The sequence below is a fragment of the Taudactylus pleione genome, unplaced genomic scaffold (genome assembly GCF_031769625.1).
Source record: "Taudactylus pleione unplaced genomic scaffold, aTauple2 ptg000087l, whole genome shotgun sequence".
NCBI classification, from domain to species: domain Eukaryota; kingdom Metazoa; phylum Chordata; class Amphibia; order Anura; family Myobatrachidae; genus Taudactylus; species Taudactylus pleione.
Window position 1 is genome coordinate 9,365,493 of NW_028284489.1, and position 17,352 is coordinate 9,382,844.

General features: G+C 43.3%; 1 protein-coding gene across 2 annotated transcripts; it reads left to right on the forward strand.

The window, feature by feature from the left end:
* Nucleotides 1-1,573: 1,573 nt before the first annotated feature.
* Nucleotides 1,574-17,011, forward strand: LOC148529085 (uncharacterized). Of its 2 annotated transcripts, none has more exons than XM_088469012.1 (6): nt 1,574-1,650; nt 4,172-4,255; nt 8,359-8,560; nt 8,646-8,842; nt 14,468-14,578; nt 16,633-17,011. In XM_088469012.1, exons 1-6 carry the CDS (start codon nt 1,618-1,620, stop codon nt 16,687-16,689), a joined length of 684 nt encoding a protein of 227 aa, XP_088325138.1. In that variant the 5' UTR covers nt 1,574-1,617; the 3' UTR covers nt 16,690-17,011. The 2 variants fall into 2 exon arrangements, with proteins under 2 accessions (XP_088325138.1, XP_088325139.1); XM_088469013.1 differs by having other exon boundaries at nt 8,646-8,806.
* The last annotated feature ends 341 nt before the right edge of the window (nt 17,012-17,352 follow it).

A 17,352-nucleotide genomic window follows, 5' to 3' on the forward strand; every position in this document is an offset into this window, starting at 1 on the left:
TCTTTGTGCTACGAGCACACTATTCACGATCGCAGTGACTGGCTCGTGCATGTGCACTGTGACATACACATGTACAGATGGGCAACTATTGGCCATAGCGTGTGATTGCAGCTTAGCAACTGGGTCTGAATCAGGCCCTCAGTCCAGTAACCTAAAATGTGCAATAGAATATTGGGCAAATGGTTAGTATTGGGTAAAAGGTTTCCAGTGACCACTTATCAAAACACTGTTCCTGGAACAGGTTGCAATGTTCTGTTCTCCTGGCACTGATTTTCCATCCAGAAATGACTGGGGTATAATTTAACTTCCAGTTAGTAAAATTTGGAAAGACATGCCTATAAATCAATGTTTGACTATGAGCCTCCATGCCATGGGTTTAGCCTTTAAAGCTAAGTGGGACATTTTCTTAAATGGCAGTATTTCAGATGGGTTTGTGATTGTTATCCGTTTCCTAATTTACAACTCTAAACCAGATTGACCTAGGGCTTTAGCGGATTTAAAATCTGTGGCTATTGCAAACTTATGACTCACTTAAAAAAAAAAAAAAATGCTGTAACTTTTTACACCCCACCTCATTGCCTCTTTTCAAACCAAAATGATTTGGGTACCCACTTATGATGTTGCATTGATAGTGTCACCATATGACAGTGTGATGTAGTTTGCTGCATGCAACAGCACTGTGATTCTGGAAGGTGTGATGCAATGGGGGGGGGGGTTAGACCATGATCATCTGATGCCATTATTTAAGTAATCCCTAAATTACTCTGGCTGCCTCAGGAAAATACACCAGCGGAAGTGATGCACTCTCAGAATTGCAAGACAGTAAAATGGCTTCTGAGGTTCATACTCGGAGTTTAATATACCATGATCTGCTATTGGTCTTGGCAAGACTTTGGCTAAGAAAACTCTCCAAGGGCGGCATTCAATTGTTTTCACGGCCCGGATCTCCTGTCTAAAGTGACAGGAGATCGTGGGCCGCTATTCAATTGTTCCAGCTGATCGTGCCCAAAGTGGAAGGTTTTAGCTGTGTAAATCGGCTAACCCCCGACCAACGTACTGGGCGCGATCGTGAAAAGTGCTGTTTGGGCGCACAAACAGGTCACTGTTTTCCGATTTCAGCTTGCACTCCTCTGGGGCTGCGAGCCGAAATGGAGCGCTGGCACCTGATCGTGCCCGACAGGAGCAACAATTGAATAGCTCTGTCGGGCGCGATGGGAGCTGAAAACAATTGAATTCTGCCCCAAGCTTTCGTAAATCTCACCAATGTTAAATTTATATTACAATGAAATCACTTTAATGCTGCTGCCTTGTGCCTTCTCGAACACATACATTAGTGACACAAACTAGTTTAGGATGGACTAAACCACGTTCCCGATGGGGGTGTGGGAGGCATAATCTTTCCGGTAGTGGTAGCCCTATAAGAGTTCCAAACGGTGAGCTGAGCCCATGAGGCCTTTGTGTAACATTCCAGGTATAGGCCCCCCTGCATTTGCCACCAATGGCTGCAGCGCGGCCGCCTGTCTGGCTTTGTCACATGCGCTGCTGGGGCGGGACCTGTAATTTGCCGCCACTGTTGTGCAGGTGCCGGACAGACGCTGTATCGTGTGGACGCTAAGCATGGCTGGCAGTGACTCCAGTAGCGATAGCCGGGTACTTATGCTAATAATGTCTTGCTGGGGAAACGCTCTAGGCCAGCTCTGGGGCGGGAGGTGCCACTAATATCCTGCACACGGTAATGGGCGTGCGGGTGTGGCAGGGATTGTTACCACGTATCAGTGGCTGGTTAGGTTACGTGCAGCATGGTGAAACATGAATGACTACACGGCGGCGTAGGAAATTACTCCGGGGTCCTGACATGCGGGTCACGCTGACAAAGTGAGCCGGGTCCCCGTGCGTGGGGCGTGAACAGAGTACGCGGTCTGCTGGGGAGGTGTAGGCGCGTCTCTTCTACAGCCCCGAGTCTGAAATATTCGTACAGTACTGTTTAGTGTAGCAGATGTTGTCCTTGTACCCCTAGAAGGGGGGAGCCCTGTTACTGTCAGCTCTATTGCATCTCCAAGTTATTAAGATACTTTATGTGGGTAAACAGAGTGTATTGGGATTCTATGTTTGTTTGTTTTTTCCATGTTCTTACATCTACAAAATGTGGTGTTCTCTCTGAATATGAATAAGCCCATATCCATGCAGAACTCGAAGATCATGCTTGTAAATTAAATGAAAAACAACTTTAAATCAGTGGTACCCAAACTGGGTGTTGCAGGGCACTTCCAGGGGAGCCACAGATTGGTGGTTCGGGATGGTCAGTGTTATAGGAAAAACCAGTGCCAGTGGCTAATCATAAAATAAATGGACAAACAGAAGCACAACCCTGTCCACAACGACATAATTTGTGATGTAGTAGGGATGGACATCGGAAGCCCACCATCATATGATGGCAGTGCTTCCACCATTGCATCTTTTGATGCAATGGTAACTAACCATCGCATCAAAAGCATTCAATGGTAAAAACTATTCATATGAATAGCAAAGGGGAGGGTCTCGGCACGTGGCAAAAAAAAAAAAAAACCCAGGAAAGGCAGAGCTGAATGAGGAGGAGAGTGAGAAACACAGGGCTGCACACTGTTTGGCTCTCATTGTCTCAGAGAGAAAATCAGAGCTAACGGGTGAGTGGGAGGGACTGAGGGCCAGGTCTGAGGCAGTGTGAGACAGTCTCCAACGATCTTCGCAGCATGAGTCGGGAAGGTTATCAGAGGCAGAGACACAGCACAAAGGGGAGGTAGAGCAGAAGCCACCATCGAATGATTACCATTTGATGGCAGCAAACATTGGAATGCTGCCATCGAATGGTAAAACTAACATCGGTAGAAAAACATTGATGGTCAGCAAACATCGACCATCGATGTCTATCCCTAGGATGTAGTTATGAGACCGGCGGCTGCCATTCTCAATCCCGGCAAGGGATTTAACATAGGCGTCAAAATACTGACGCCTTTGTCTATCCCAAGGACGCCAGCCCGAATGAAGGTAAATCTGGGGCAACCTTAGCGTTAGCCGCAGGGGGAGAGTCAGATTAGGAAATCTAGCGGGGCTAGGTTTTGGGGGACTTAGGGTTAGGCCCCCCCTCCTGGAGGGTTAAGTTTAGGGAGTGGTAAGAGGAAGTTAGGCACCTCCTGGGGGTGGTTACGGTTAGGCACCACTAAGGGGGGGCGACAGAGGTGGGTTTGGGTGCTTACCTGCCCCAGTCGGGATTTTCATCCTGTCGGGCATCCGATGTCTGGATTTTAAACTAAACAGCCGCTGGTATTTAATCCCATAATTCAACATAAGGATGATGTAAGCACAATTTACTTAATTTAATAATTTCTGCTGAATTTCTCAATAAGAAACTTTTGGCCTAGGGGTGCCATGGTTCATAAATGTTTGGGAACCACTGCTTTAAATAATGAGCCATAGTATTTCGGCATATACTCTTGGTTAATTATGACAAGAAAAAATAAACACAAACGTTTCCCTCAACACTTTGCATATAGGCCAGTAAGGAGATTTGCATCCTATATAATAATAGTGATTGCAGAGATCTCTGTACATATATTTGCAACTATATGGTTGTCACCAGCCACGCCAAGGTGTTAGGACCACCAAAAGCGGAGACACCTTGGCGTGGCAAATATATGTCCTGAGACCTCTGCAATTACTACTATTACATATAGGATGCAAAACTTTTTTTGTTTATTTTTTAACCCCGCCCTTACAGCTGTAATGGGCTTATATATTGAGTTGAGCATGTATTCTTTGCTAATTATAGCTGAATATTTGCTGTTATGGAGATACCATTTTGCCAAAAAGAAGAGTGTTTTGTGAGTTAGGTGTTTTTTTTTTTTGTTTTCTTTTGTAAAATCACCCACACCCTCCTTCCCCAATGATATAACTGGTGACTGTTGCGTGCCGGTTGGTCATTGCCATTTTGACATTCTTAAATATGGTAAAATCTTTTTTCCAATTGAAACAACTTGGGCTTGGGTTTTCCACACAAGTGCATGCCTCATATTAGTTTCCTTACAGAAGGATTATATAAAATTTCCTGACGTGCACCGCTTATTAGTAACACTCTTAATTTTGAATGTAACTACCCTGTGAGAAATAGTCTAATCAGACAGCTGTTCTCCTGCAGGCAAACAGTGTGCCAGTAGGAAATCCAGGATACTTGAATTCCCTTTTATCAAGAATTTCTCGTATCTGGCCTCTGAAATATGTGGTAAGTACAAGTACTAGGATGAGGGGATGTATTAGGAATTTGATTCCTTGTTTAATAATTTATGAAACTTTAAGTTACTTTCTGGAGTATGAAGATGGGTGGTAGAACTACGCTCTCGTTGACCAGGGGGTGGTGTGTTGTGGTTTCGGGGTGCTGCACCTTTGTGTGGGCGTACCTTTCCCACACTGAAAACGAATGGGGGTAGGGGGGGGGGGTAAGGTGCGCTCTTCCTGCTAGTAGTAGTGATGGTGATGACTTGTGTGTGTTTGTGAGTGGTGTTAATTAGAATGTTTCTTCTGGTGGTGGTGGTGGTGTTTTGGGAGTGAGGAGGGTGTGATTGGGTATGGAGTGTAGTTTGGAGTAATGTGAAAAAGGGAATGGAATAGGATCAAAATGAGGCCAGCGAGACACAGTAATTTGGGGCAAAATCTTTTATTGAGTAGTCACAATGCTGCTCTGTTAAGATCCCGGGCAGGTGGGTGGGGTTCAGTGATGAGACTGGGGAGGTAGGTGGACCCTTTTAGGGTGCTCCTTCCCGTGCGGTTCAGTGACCTTGCACGTCACCCCTGCTGGACCTATGGTCGACAGTCTAGGAAGTTTCGGGGGGTGGGGGGATTTGCAGAGTGGGTTGGAACACCTGTGCGGCGTCCCACGTGTTGGTGTGAGTCTTGGCAGTACTTTCCTACCGGTAGGTTTTTTGTTATGGTGATGTAGGTCGACGTTGCGGCCGTTGCAGATAGGTTGGAAGCTGCAGGTTTGTTGGTGAGCTGGATCAGTGTGCTGCAGGTGCACGGCTGTTCTGATTGGTCTGCGGAGGTCAGCGACCGGAGTATGCAGCTGAAGTTGGCTCTTGGTCGTGCCGCTGGTGGTGCAGAGCCAGAGGTGTGGATGGGTGAGCCGCTGGGAGGCTGGGTTGCAGCGTGTGTGCTGGGACCACCCCTGGGGGGTGGTCTGCCCGGCATACTGATTCAAAAAAAGCTAGGGGGGATGTGGAAAGTGTGACCGGGATGGAGCTGGTCACTGGCGATGTTGGCTGGGCGGACTTGCGGACGGATGTGCGGGATGCTCTTATCACTGACGGTCCCTCATGGAAATGGGGATCGACGGTGCAGACACCCCTGGCCAGGAGTGAGTTGCTGAGCACGCCTGGGAGCAGGGGGGGAGAGAGAGGCTGGTCCGGGGTGGAGCCGGTCACTGGAGGTGTGAGCGGTGCGGACCAGCAGGCGCGTGGGCTGAGAGCTTTCTGCACTGGTGGTCCCTGGTGGGGATGGGGATCTTTAGTGGAGGTCAGCCTGGATCTGTGTCGGGTTCGATGTGAGGGTCTCCAACGCGTTTCGGCACAGGTGCCTTCTTCAAGGAGGTGTGATAGGTAGGTAAGTACTGCCAAGACTCACACCAACACGCGGGACGCCGCACAGGTGTTCCAACCCACTCTGCAAATCCCCCCACCCCCCGAGACTTCCTAGACTGTCGACCATAGGTCCAGCAGGGGTGACGTGCAAGGACACTGAACCGCACGGGAAGGAGCCCCCTAAACGGGTCCACCTACCTCCCCAGTCTCATCACCACTCATCACTGAACCCCACCCACCTGCCCGGGATCTTAACAGAGCAGCATTGTGACTACTCAATAAAAGATTTTGCCCCAAATTACTGTGTCTCGCTGGCCTCATTTTGATCCTATTCCATTCCCCTTTTCACATTACTCCAAACTACACTCCATAGCCAATCACACCCTCCTCACTCCCAAAACACCACCACCACCAGAAGAAACATTCTAATTAACACCACTCACAAACACACACAAGTCATCACCATCACTACTACTAGCAGGAAGAGCGCACCTTACCCCCCTACCCCCATACTTTCTGGAGTATGTGACCCTCCACTAGTAACCTACTCAAGTATGTACAATGGTGTATCCAAACTCTAGGATATACTATGAGCTATTGAGAGAGGAGAGTGTGGGCAGTGCTGAGCAGATATCCCCATACAGATGGTTTTTGAGTATCACTAGACCAGTGGTTCCCAAACTGTGTGCCATTGCACCCTGGGTGCCTCAGGACACTTGCAGGAATGCCTCAGGTTGGTGGTCCAGGACCAAACCATATTATTAATGGTCAATGTAATGTAAATCTGTGGACAAACAGAAGATCAAACCTGTCCACAACCACATAACTGACCCTAAGAATGACAGGTACGCACAATTTACTTCACTAAATTTTTCCTGAATTTCTCAGTAACTAATGTTTGGCTTAGGGGTGCCGTGAAAACACTGCTGTTACTCTAGGGCACCATGAACCAAAAAAGTTTGGGAACCTCTGCACTACACTCATACATAACATGTATCACTAGACTCATAACTTTATATATGGGCATATATTATATGGTTTCTTTATACACTTTAGTTCTCTAAAAGAAAACACAAAAGAACCCTCATATGCTCACTAAGGGCGAGGTTGATTAAATGTGATCACTAACGAACGTCTTCACATACTTATTGCAATATCTTCCACCGGTATGCAGCATCCTCTTCTTACTGGGACAGCTCGGTGATGCATAACTGTCCCGGCAATGACTTGGCTTCCTGACATTAAAGTTGAAGTGCGCATGCGCAGCCATTAATTAACCTTGGCATGTGCAAGAGCTCTTTGACAGAGAAGGTGTCACAAACCGTGTAAGAGACCACCACCTGAGACCCCTGCATCCCCCTGTGCACCTGTGCCATCGCAGTCTGAGGTGCTGCTGGCCGCCTGATTCTCAACTCTGGGCCTTCTCTAGGAAGTCATCTGCAACCCCCGCTGTTGTCTGAGTTCCTCTGCCGCTGATCCAAGTGCGCACGGTGTGCTAGTACAGAGATCTTCTGGACCATGGGCGCGGCTATCTTGGTCCGGGTCAGGTGGTGTCCGTGTATCCAGTCACCAGCGGTCTCAGTTTACCTCAGCCTATCCGCATCCAGCTGCTGGTATAAAAGACTGTCCTGTGACCCATGCTAGTTGCCAGTGCAACAATGTGCATTGTTCCTGCATGACCTATGTTCCTGAGCTCCCAGTGTGATACTTCTGCTTCCAAGTTCCACTATACTCCAGTCCGGAGACAGATCCAAGCTCCACTCTACTCCAGTCCGGAGCCAACTCCAAGTTCCAAGTTCATTCCATATTGCTCCAGTCCGGAGCCAACTCCAATATTCCAGTTCATTCCACATTACTCTAGTCTGAAGTCAACTCCAATATTCAAGTTCATTCCACATTACTCCAGTCCGGAGTCAACTCCAACATTCAAGTTCATTCCACATTACTCCAGTTCGGAGTTAACTCGAATACTCAAGTTCATTCTTCATTACTCCAGTCCGGAATCTAATTTTAATTTTTCAAGCTCATCCTCATCGTTCCAGTCTGAAGTCCAACTCTTCGAATTCATTCAGTTCCAAGTCTACAGTTCTTCCTACAGATCCTTTTCCAAGTCCAGAGACTATTCAGAGACTTTTGTCCTACAACTTTATTCAGTATCTTCTAGTTGTGTTATCTCTGCTCTGTGGACTATATTATAACTTCATATATTACAGTTACCTCTATTCCTGTATGAGTATAAACTACATTAAACCATCCAGTTTTCAACCATCCGTTGGTTCAGGTGTCTGTCACTCAACCCAGTTCAGGTACACAATCACAAGTTCCTTGTTTCGTGACAGAGGGATTCATGGTTTTTGTGAAAAGAAGTTCCATGGCTTCTATAGCCAATGCCATTTGTCGATGGCAGCTAGCGGGCATAAGCTTCAGAAAGTTACCCTTTTCAGAGCTTGATGCATTTGGCCACAACACCGCACCATAGAATTTTATGGGGCTTGCAGTGCCGCGGGTCAGAAACCGATTTATCTGGTGCTGACCTTTTTAAGTCATATTGCAGTAAACCTCCCAAAACTGCAGTTTTTGGAGTTTTTCTGCACTTTTCCTGCCCCTTAGTCTTCCAAAGAACCAATACTGCTTTAACAAGTACACATGATTTGAGCCCAGAGAGATTACTAGATTTGGTAAATGTTACTATTTTATTCTTTTCTTTATCCATTATTAGTGGTGCTTTTTATTTCTAATTTTTCTCCTTTAGTTTGAGAATAAAGCTGACTTTTCTGAAGAAGTGGAGACTGTGGGCAGTGCTGAGCAGATAGCTCCAAACAGATGGATTTTGAGTGGCAAGAAAAGGATTGGGCGCTTGGCCAGACTTATTCTCTTGATCACTCCTTACAGGCTACAGTGTGCATTGGGGTACCACTCTGAACAAAACATATGGAAGACATTGGCCTCTGATGGTGAGATGGTAAATAGTATAGGATTATAACAATTGGGTCTGAATGATGGACATAAGTAGATGTAAACAAATGGCTTTCATTCCAGACATTTGGAGGTCCCCACTAAAAGTCCATCATTTTCCAAATGGGAAAGGCAACAAGTGGAGAAAGGATGACTCGGATATGGATGATCGACATAGCTGGAAGACATTCACGACCGGAGATCGTACAGAGGAGACAGATAACGATGATGACTCTTCATATGAGGCACTTGAAGATTGGTTTGAAAACCGTAGGCACTTGGTGTGTGGGTTGTGGGATTTGTTGCTGCCTAATGGTGGTATATGGAGCTCTGGTCTTTGTAGATTATGGGTTGTGGTATCATAGCACACACAAGGTTAGGGTTCCTGTGTTTGGGGAATGGGATGGAGAAGATAAAGTTAGAGATGTGTCTGCTTGCTATAATACATGTGGTGTAGTAAAGTGGAGAATACTGTATTGTTTTTATTTGTAGGGAATACCTTGTCCAATATAAATGATGACTGTATTGGTTATTCCTGGGAGTACAGTGTTCTTCAGTGGTTCTAACAGGGAAAGAATCAGGTTAGATGGGTAAGAAAGGGGAGAGTTAGGCAGTGTTGCAATTATTAGAGTTGGAACACAGATATTAAGATAGAAGAATAGTGTGTTAATCTATAATTGAGAGGCAAGTTATCTACTAGCTAAAATTGGGGTAGAGTGGGTTAATTGGCACATTAAAGGGGAACTTTGGCAGACAGTGGCGGAGAAAGTTCAGGCATAAAATATTTGTTATACATATGTAATCAGTTGATGAGGGTAGTGAATATAATAAAATCAGCAGGAAACCAAATGGCACATATTTAAATGATAAACAGAATTACTGTGGTGAGTAACCAGAAATAGAAATGTAACTACTTGATGGGAGGTAGTGATGGCTAAGTTGGGTATTCAATCAAAATGTCGACACTCGATTTTAGGGTTAGAGGAAAATTGCATGCAAAACCGCATTGCTGACTGTTGACATTCACAATGTCAACTTAACATACCACACTCGTTAATTGAACAGTTCTTCAATAAAGTGTAACTATGGGGGCACTACTACAGGGGCATTATATGGGGGCACTACTACAGGGGAACTATATGGAGGCACTACTACAGGGGCATAACTATGGGGGCATTACTATATGACTTCCTTTCAATCAAGGGGGTAACGTCGGCGTATCTAAATATATTTTGGGGTAAAAGGTAAAAAAAAGTTCCCTGACCCCTGTGCTAATGGATACGTCCCTTAAGGGAGATGTCTATAATCAAACAGGGCAGAATTACAATAGCATGCAGTGGAGATCAAAACTTGAATTTGCTGTAAAAATATAATTGAATCCAAAAAGAAATGCAACTATTGGGAAATAGTAATAGCAAAAAAAGGTGGCGGGCTGCTTGTATTAGAATGTGGAGAGTAAAGCCGCGCATCCACTACCTGACTCTAGAACGACAGTACGATTACGACATCGTAACCGTACAGTCGTTCCTGATCCCCTGTAGTGCCTACCCTGAACGATATGTCATTCAGTATAGGCACCCTCCCTCATCCCCGAATATGGCCAATCTGACGTTATTGGCAGATTGACGTCGGAAACGATCAGCGGGAGCGCGCATCGCTGGTCGTTTCTGACATTTTAGTACCCGATTCATGCACAATTAGCAATTGAACGATATCATTATTGTTCAATCGCTCATTAAAATTGGCTAGTGGATACGCAGCGTAACCAGAAATGAACATTTACCTATTATTTACTAGCTGGGAGGTAGTGATAGGTTAGTTTAATATATATGCTTGTGAAGGAAAAAACAGTGGTTCTAAGTGGGTGTCAATTGAGGTGTTTTCAGGTTGCTAGGGGATATTCAAAGCTGCAGAATCTTACCTTGGTAATTGACTCTAAATGGACTAAAGCTTAGTTACAGTAGTTAATGCTGTATGTCAGAGGTTCCTAAATGCGGTCCTCAAGGCTGCCCAACAGTTCAGGTTTAATAGATATCCATGGTTACGCACAGGTGACTTAATTAGTACCTCAGTCAATTTGATTTAACCAATAAGCGTAAGAAGTGATCTCAGGTGCCTAGCACTTTCAATTTGGCTGCAAATAAATTGTCAAAAATAGTATCACCCTTGAATACTTGGACACCTAAGTAATGTGACAATTCAAGTGCGCACGGTGCTAACAAAGAAAATAATTAAACATAATTAAATACTTCCCGACTGTACTGATGTTGGGATCCCGTATATAACTGTGTGTTTCTGTTGATGGTACTCTCGTTTATATGAAAAACATAAACATCGTACAAGACATAGGCCCTGATTCAGAGCCGGACGCTCTGACCAGAGCGCTCGCTCTGAATCAGGGCCCACCTCCATTAATATGGAGCGTCCTCCTGGACACTCGTATAGCTGTGGGTCACCACCCACAGCATATACGAGCGTGCAAAATGATGGGCGCGATGGTCTTGACCATCGCGACCATCGGAACTGCGAGTAAAAGCCTGCGGTTGAGTTTTTTCAACCGCAAGGCCAGGAGTAATTTTGGCTCTATCAGAGCCAAAATCACTCCCACTGACATCACTAGTGATGTCAGTGGGGCCGGCTTCAGATGGTAGGCGTTCCCTTGGGAACGCCTCCGTCTGGCAGGCACCCCCCGGCACGCCCACCAAAGGGGGCGTGCTGTCAGTCACCATCGACAGCACGCCCCCTTTGATGAGACACTCCGAGCGAAGGAAAGTCCTTCGCTCGTCGGGTCTCGCGCATGCGCACGACGGAGCTCCCGCGAGTGGGTCTGAATGACCCCCATAGTGTGATATGGTAAAATAACAAATTTATTACAACTCTCCAAAGCTTACCTCCCTTCTTCACGGCTGTGTAACAGTGATCACCAGGACTCATCTTAAATACCCTCTATTCAAAATACTTCCGGGTCATAGGTCGCAGGACTATTCCAGTGACTGCGACTGTTTATTACTTCTAATCTCTATTACGATGGTCCATAACAAATAATAAATCCCTTAGTTTAATAAAATAGTTAATTTCAATGCTGGTTTAATCTTTAGACAGCATTGCACGAACCGTAAGTGCGTCACGATCTACTTCCGGTTTCGCGATCTTCATGCTCTGGTCTAATTCAAACTAAGCACATCAGTCTTTTTCCCTCGATTGCGCATTGCTGTGCCAATCGGGGTCCCTCTTCTGTGCTGTGGCCGGCTAGATTGTACAATCTCCGGTGTTCTGCTACTTCCTCTCCCTGGAACGCATCCCGGAACGCACGTACTTCCGGTTTTGGTGGCCATCTTGTGGATGGCTCTCCAGTGGTTGTATGGAACACGATTTGTTCAACTCCATTCGGGTGCCATCTTAGATGTGGTAGATTACCATAGAATATTCAGTCTCACCATCTTATGTAGAGGCAAAAATCGTAATTAATGCACAGTAATCAACTTTTATGTCATGTGAATACTATATATGGATGGACTTAGATATTGTGAATCTGGCATGTAGTGACCAGTAGGTCATAGTTATAATAAATAACTGCGTAAAAGTGACTAGTGCTTATCTGTGGTTAATATTAAAACAAAAAAAATAGACATAAAGTTCGCATATTAACATCATTGTAAAAAATAATTTCTAATATAATAAAATTCCATAAGATAATAAGAATATAAGATGATAAAATTATGATATGATAAAAAGATGAAGGAGGGAAGGGGAAAGGGGAATTGTTGTTTATAGAAACCATTTGTTCAAAGTCTGAATTAGCCCCTTGGGGATAAGTGTTTGTAATTAAAAAATCCAGTGCATTTTGCTTTTGGCCAATCTTTTCTCTTCATTCCCATCCCTCCATGTACTTTTAATGTTGTCAATGGCCATGAATCGTACAATATCTCTTATGGAGCAGTTGTGCACCTGTTTAAAATGACTAGATAGGGAGTGTGTCATCACGCCCTTTCTGATATTGCGGAGGTGTTCCCCCAATCTCCTCTTGGGGGCTCTATTGGTCCTCCCTATATAGATGAGGAGGCAACTGCACTCGAGTATAGAGATTAAAACAGAGAAATCCAAATATGTTGATTTGAAGATAACACGTATAAATTATATCATTTTATGACATGCAACACAACCAATGTGGTATACTTAATCGAGTGCAGTGTCCCAGAAGTAAGAGCCAGTGGAACGCAGTATGTGCACCACACACAGCTGAACCGTATTCAATAGGAGCAGTGAACTTCTCCGTATACCTTTCTCAAATAGCTTGTCAGTGCTTCTTATCCTGATCTTCTCACAGCAATAAATAACTCAGTCTTAGACCAATTAGAGTCTGTCGCCAAGGTAAGATCCTGCTACTTTGAATTTCTCACAGCAACTTCACAACATTATCAACAACACTTAATTTGATACCAGCATTGTTTTTTCTCCCACATGCATAACTGTTCAATTGCTCACCATACTAATTCTGTTTATCATTTAAATATCTGCACATGTTAGGATTTCTGGTTAATTTTTATTATATCCACTATCCCTATCAACTGATTACCTATTTGTATGTCCTATTTTAAACCTGGACCATCTCCACCTCTTACTCACTATTGCTTGATTTGTTTGTTATACAATCTGCCTAATGTTAGGTACACACCTGAAAAATTTCACTCTCGCTCCTACCGACTTTATGATCTATAGAACATACAATTTCTAGTGTATAAATACAAGTGATTTATTGTTCCAATCAGAGCGAATATCTGTCCTAAAGTCTGTCACAAAGGTGACATTATTAAATGAACTATGGGCAGAAATGGTGGGCAGATGATCAGAAATGCATACACATTTCATAATGTGTACACTATCAGCTCAATATTTTCGATGAGAATAGCGGAGCAAGGCAGATCAATCATCCTGTCCTACTGGGTTTGGAACAATAATTGGCCCTGGGTGCTGTGTACATACTCAGCCCTATTATATTTCAAGTACCTAATAGACAACAACCATCTGCTCTGTAAATTAATATAACTATTATTTGCAGGGTTGCATAAAATTGAATTTAAAAAAAAATAAATAAAAATCACAAATGGATTATTTGATTTAAATCAGATTTTTAGGATTTAAATAGGATGTTTTATTAAAAAAAATTTAAGTCAACATTTTACGTTTTTTTAAATGTTTATTTAAAAAATGTAAAAATAAATAAATCCTATTTTAATCAAATAAATCCGTTTTTGATTTATTTATTTTTTTAAATCCACTTTTTATGCTTTTACCATCTCAATTATAGATTAACATACTGTTGTTCTGTCTTCCTACACTAATAATTGCAACTCTGCCTAAAGCTGGGTACACACATAAAGATTTTCTGTCCAACCATCCAACTAGTTGATTGGTTGGAACGAAAATCTGGTAAGGTATGGGAGTAACTGATCAGCAATTTGCTCCTAAATGCCAGAAAACAGATGAAAATGGTCATTTAGACAAGTTTGTTAAATGTTTGATCTAAACAAATTGTTCAAACAACAGTTTTTGTCCATTTTCCAGCATTTGGGAGCAAATTGCTGATTGTCATTTGCTTTCATACGTTACCGGGTTTTCATTCCAACCAATCAACTAGTTGAATGGTTGGACAGAAAATCTTTACGTGTGTACCCAGCTTTACTCTCCCGTTTCCCCTCCTAACCTGATTCCTTCTCCGTTGAAACATTAGTATCTGGTAGAAACACCTACAACTTTATCTAGATACAGTATAAGGCAAGTTATGATTCCAGTCTGCCATTATTTGAAATGGTTGCCTACTACCAGTTTACAGTAACTGACTTATTCTGTATCCATTTTAGATTTTGATGCACAGGCTTAATAAATGGATTTTATTTTGTCTCCAGCCCAATTATTATGAGAGAGATAGTGATGACTATAAATTGGAGAATGACACAGAAAGTGATCTGGAGGTAGAAGAGAAGGATGGAGTGGTGATGCTTAAGGAGGCTACACAAGTGAGTAATGGTGACATTTATTTAACAACTTCATATTCACTATATCATGGGTGAAGAAATCCAATGTAGTTTTAGAGATTTGGCCTTTTTCTTATTCTTTTCTTCATACCCATATTTCAGACTGGAGCCAAAACTTATGTGAACTACGTCATACATTTCCTGTGACCTCACACCACCCTAGCCCTCGGTGCGGCTAGCAATGATTATTGTCCTGTCCACTTAACCATTTTTTTGAACTTGTGGAATCTGCACAGATTCACCAGAACTTCTAGACTTTAAACATTTAACTAAACTAAATAAAGCGGAACAGGTTCAAGATGGCTTGCCCTTGGGTGATTTACCTCAAACAGGTGTGTTCTTAAGTCGCATATCCACCACATGATATCGCTCCACTTTGGTCAGAGAATGACGGTTAATGCACCTTAACACCCTTGTTAAGGCGCGATAACCGTCATTCTCTGACCACACAGCGCAGTGTATTGAATAGCTGTGGGAGCTCCCTCCCGCGGCTATTCAACATCGTGTTGAATTGAATTCCCCCCATTGAGCACACACACTGAACGATATTGTTCACAATATCGTTCAGTGTCGGCACCCTCCCTCATCCCTGAACCTGGACAACCTGATGATATCGTCAGGGTGGACAGCAAGTTCCGGTGATGATCGACGTCGTCAACGACCAGCGGGAGCATGCATGAAATTGTTCATTATATCGTTTAGTGGATATGCGGCTTTAGTAAAAAGGTAATGCTTTTTATATGTCACCTTACATTGCTTGCAGCTAAATAAAAAAAAAGTATATATATCTTGTTTCCAAATAATGTTTCAAATATTTGAAAACAATAGCTTCAATACTAACCTCCATTTGCAATTTGCAAACATGAGATGAACACTTTGGATTGCATTCATACTGGATTCATTAAGGATCGCAACTGCTAAAGCGTACGCAGTTGGCTGATTGCTGCGTACTGCGCATGCGCAAAGGCACTGCAGGGCCATCGCAGAGTGATTGACAGGCAGTGAGCGTTTGGGGATGGTGAAGGGGGAGTGGTCGGAGAAAAGCAGACCTGTCTGTCTGAGCCATTGCATGGGCGTGCATAAATTAGCCACTGCGATTTCATACGCAGATTGAGTACTTACAGCGTGCTACGAGGTTAGCAATTTCTAAGTAAGGTCAGGGCTGCTGCAATTCTGCGTTAGGGTCCGATGCATAGGCAGGACTGCAAGGTATTACGGATGTGAGATAGCGGTAGAGGGGGGGGTCAGTGGGCGTATCTATGCTGGCAGTGCGATGGCATTGCAATAGCATTCATTAGCATATTTTCGCAGCAGACCTGCATGCGAATAGGGAGCGATCCTTAATGAATCAGGCCCATAATTCCAAATCAGCTAAAACTCTTCAAGCATCTCTAATTCTACACTCCACCCTTTCCTCCCAGTCATAAATTGTGAGCTTTTTCTACGTGAGATGATTGCTTGAACATGTCATACTTTAGCCCTAGTAACTTGAAAAATATTTATTTGGTTTTGATTTTACAGATGTGTTCTATTACATCTAGTCTCAATACGCCATGCAGCGTAACATGCTGTGAGTGAGCAGCAGGGTCCCGTGCAATTATGCTAGCATTGGGTGTCTTTTTTTTGCTAAAATTCCATCTAAGTGACAATGCAATGTGACTACGACACACCAGGAGACTGTGCTGATTCATTTGATATGTGACACTTGTATATCTGTGTGCGACTGTGTCTGTAAACAGAACTTGGTGTCTAAGAAAGCTGAATCCACTGCATCGTAGCATTTCGTATGCTGAATCAAAGATTCATTCGCACACAGTTATATAATTGTTGTATATCATATTAATCAGCACAATGCGTCCTAGTCGCATCGCATTGCTATGTAGATGCATTTTTGGCACAAAAAGATCGGCGCTAGCAGAGCCTCACAGTACCTGGCACGCCGAGAGGGGCTGTTTGGCGCAACTGAAGCAAAGATGTGCGAGTACACAACTGTATCTAACCATGCAACTAACTTTTTTCTGTGCTTTATTACTTAGGACTGCTTAGGCAATGAAGAGCAAATACCTGGAACAGAAGGGGAAGAGCAGGAATAAAGAACCTGGTGATGGAACTAGGCCCGTTGTGTCTGCTGTGTTCTGAAGAGTTATAGTTCCCTTGTTGTGTAGTATTATCTGTTTTATACTTTGTCTGTCTTTCAGTAAATACTTGTGTGCTGGTCGCACACTTTACTATATAATGAACAGATCGTAGGATAGAGGTGTAAAAGACTAGCTTCATTACAATGCACTCTACAAATAAACTTGAAAGGCTTTGTGTGAGACCAGCGCATTTTCTAAACCCTGTCTGTAGTGAAGTATTTTCAGGACTAACCCCAGAATATTTTGTTACTATGTTAATAAAAAGCATTTCAATGAGCATGACTCTTTTTATTTATATATATATATATATATATGTGTGTGTGTGTGTTTGAAACATGATATGTATGAGGGTTATGACTGAGAGAAAAAGTTTGGGCACAGAATTGCTTTTTGTTCAGTCTTGTACTACAACTTGAGGCATTTAGTTTAGCACAAACTGTAAAATTAATAAAGAACCTATTTATCAAATGGAGAAAGCAATATTCAATATTTAATGGGAATCCCGATGACTTCCCCAGAGATAGGGCTTCTCCTTATCCAATGACTGCCAGATAAAAACAAATTGCTGCATTTTATTTTTTAGTAGCATTTAAAAAATGTCAGAGTTTAAACAATTTT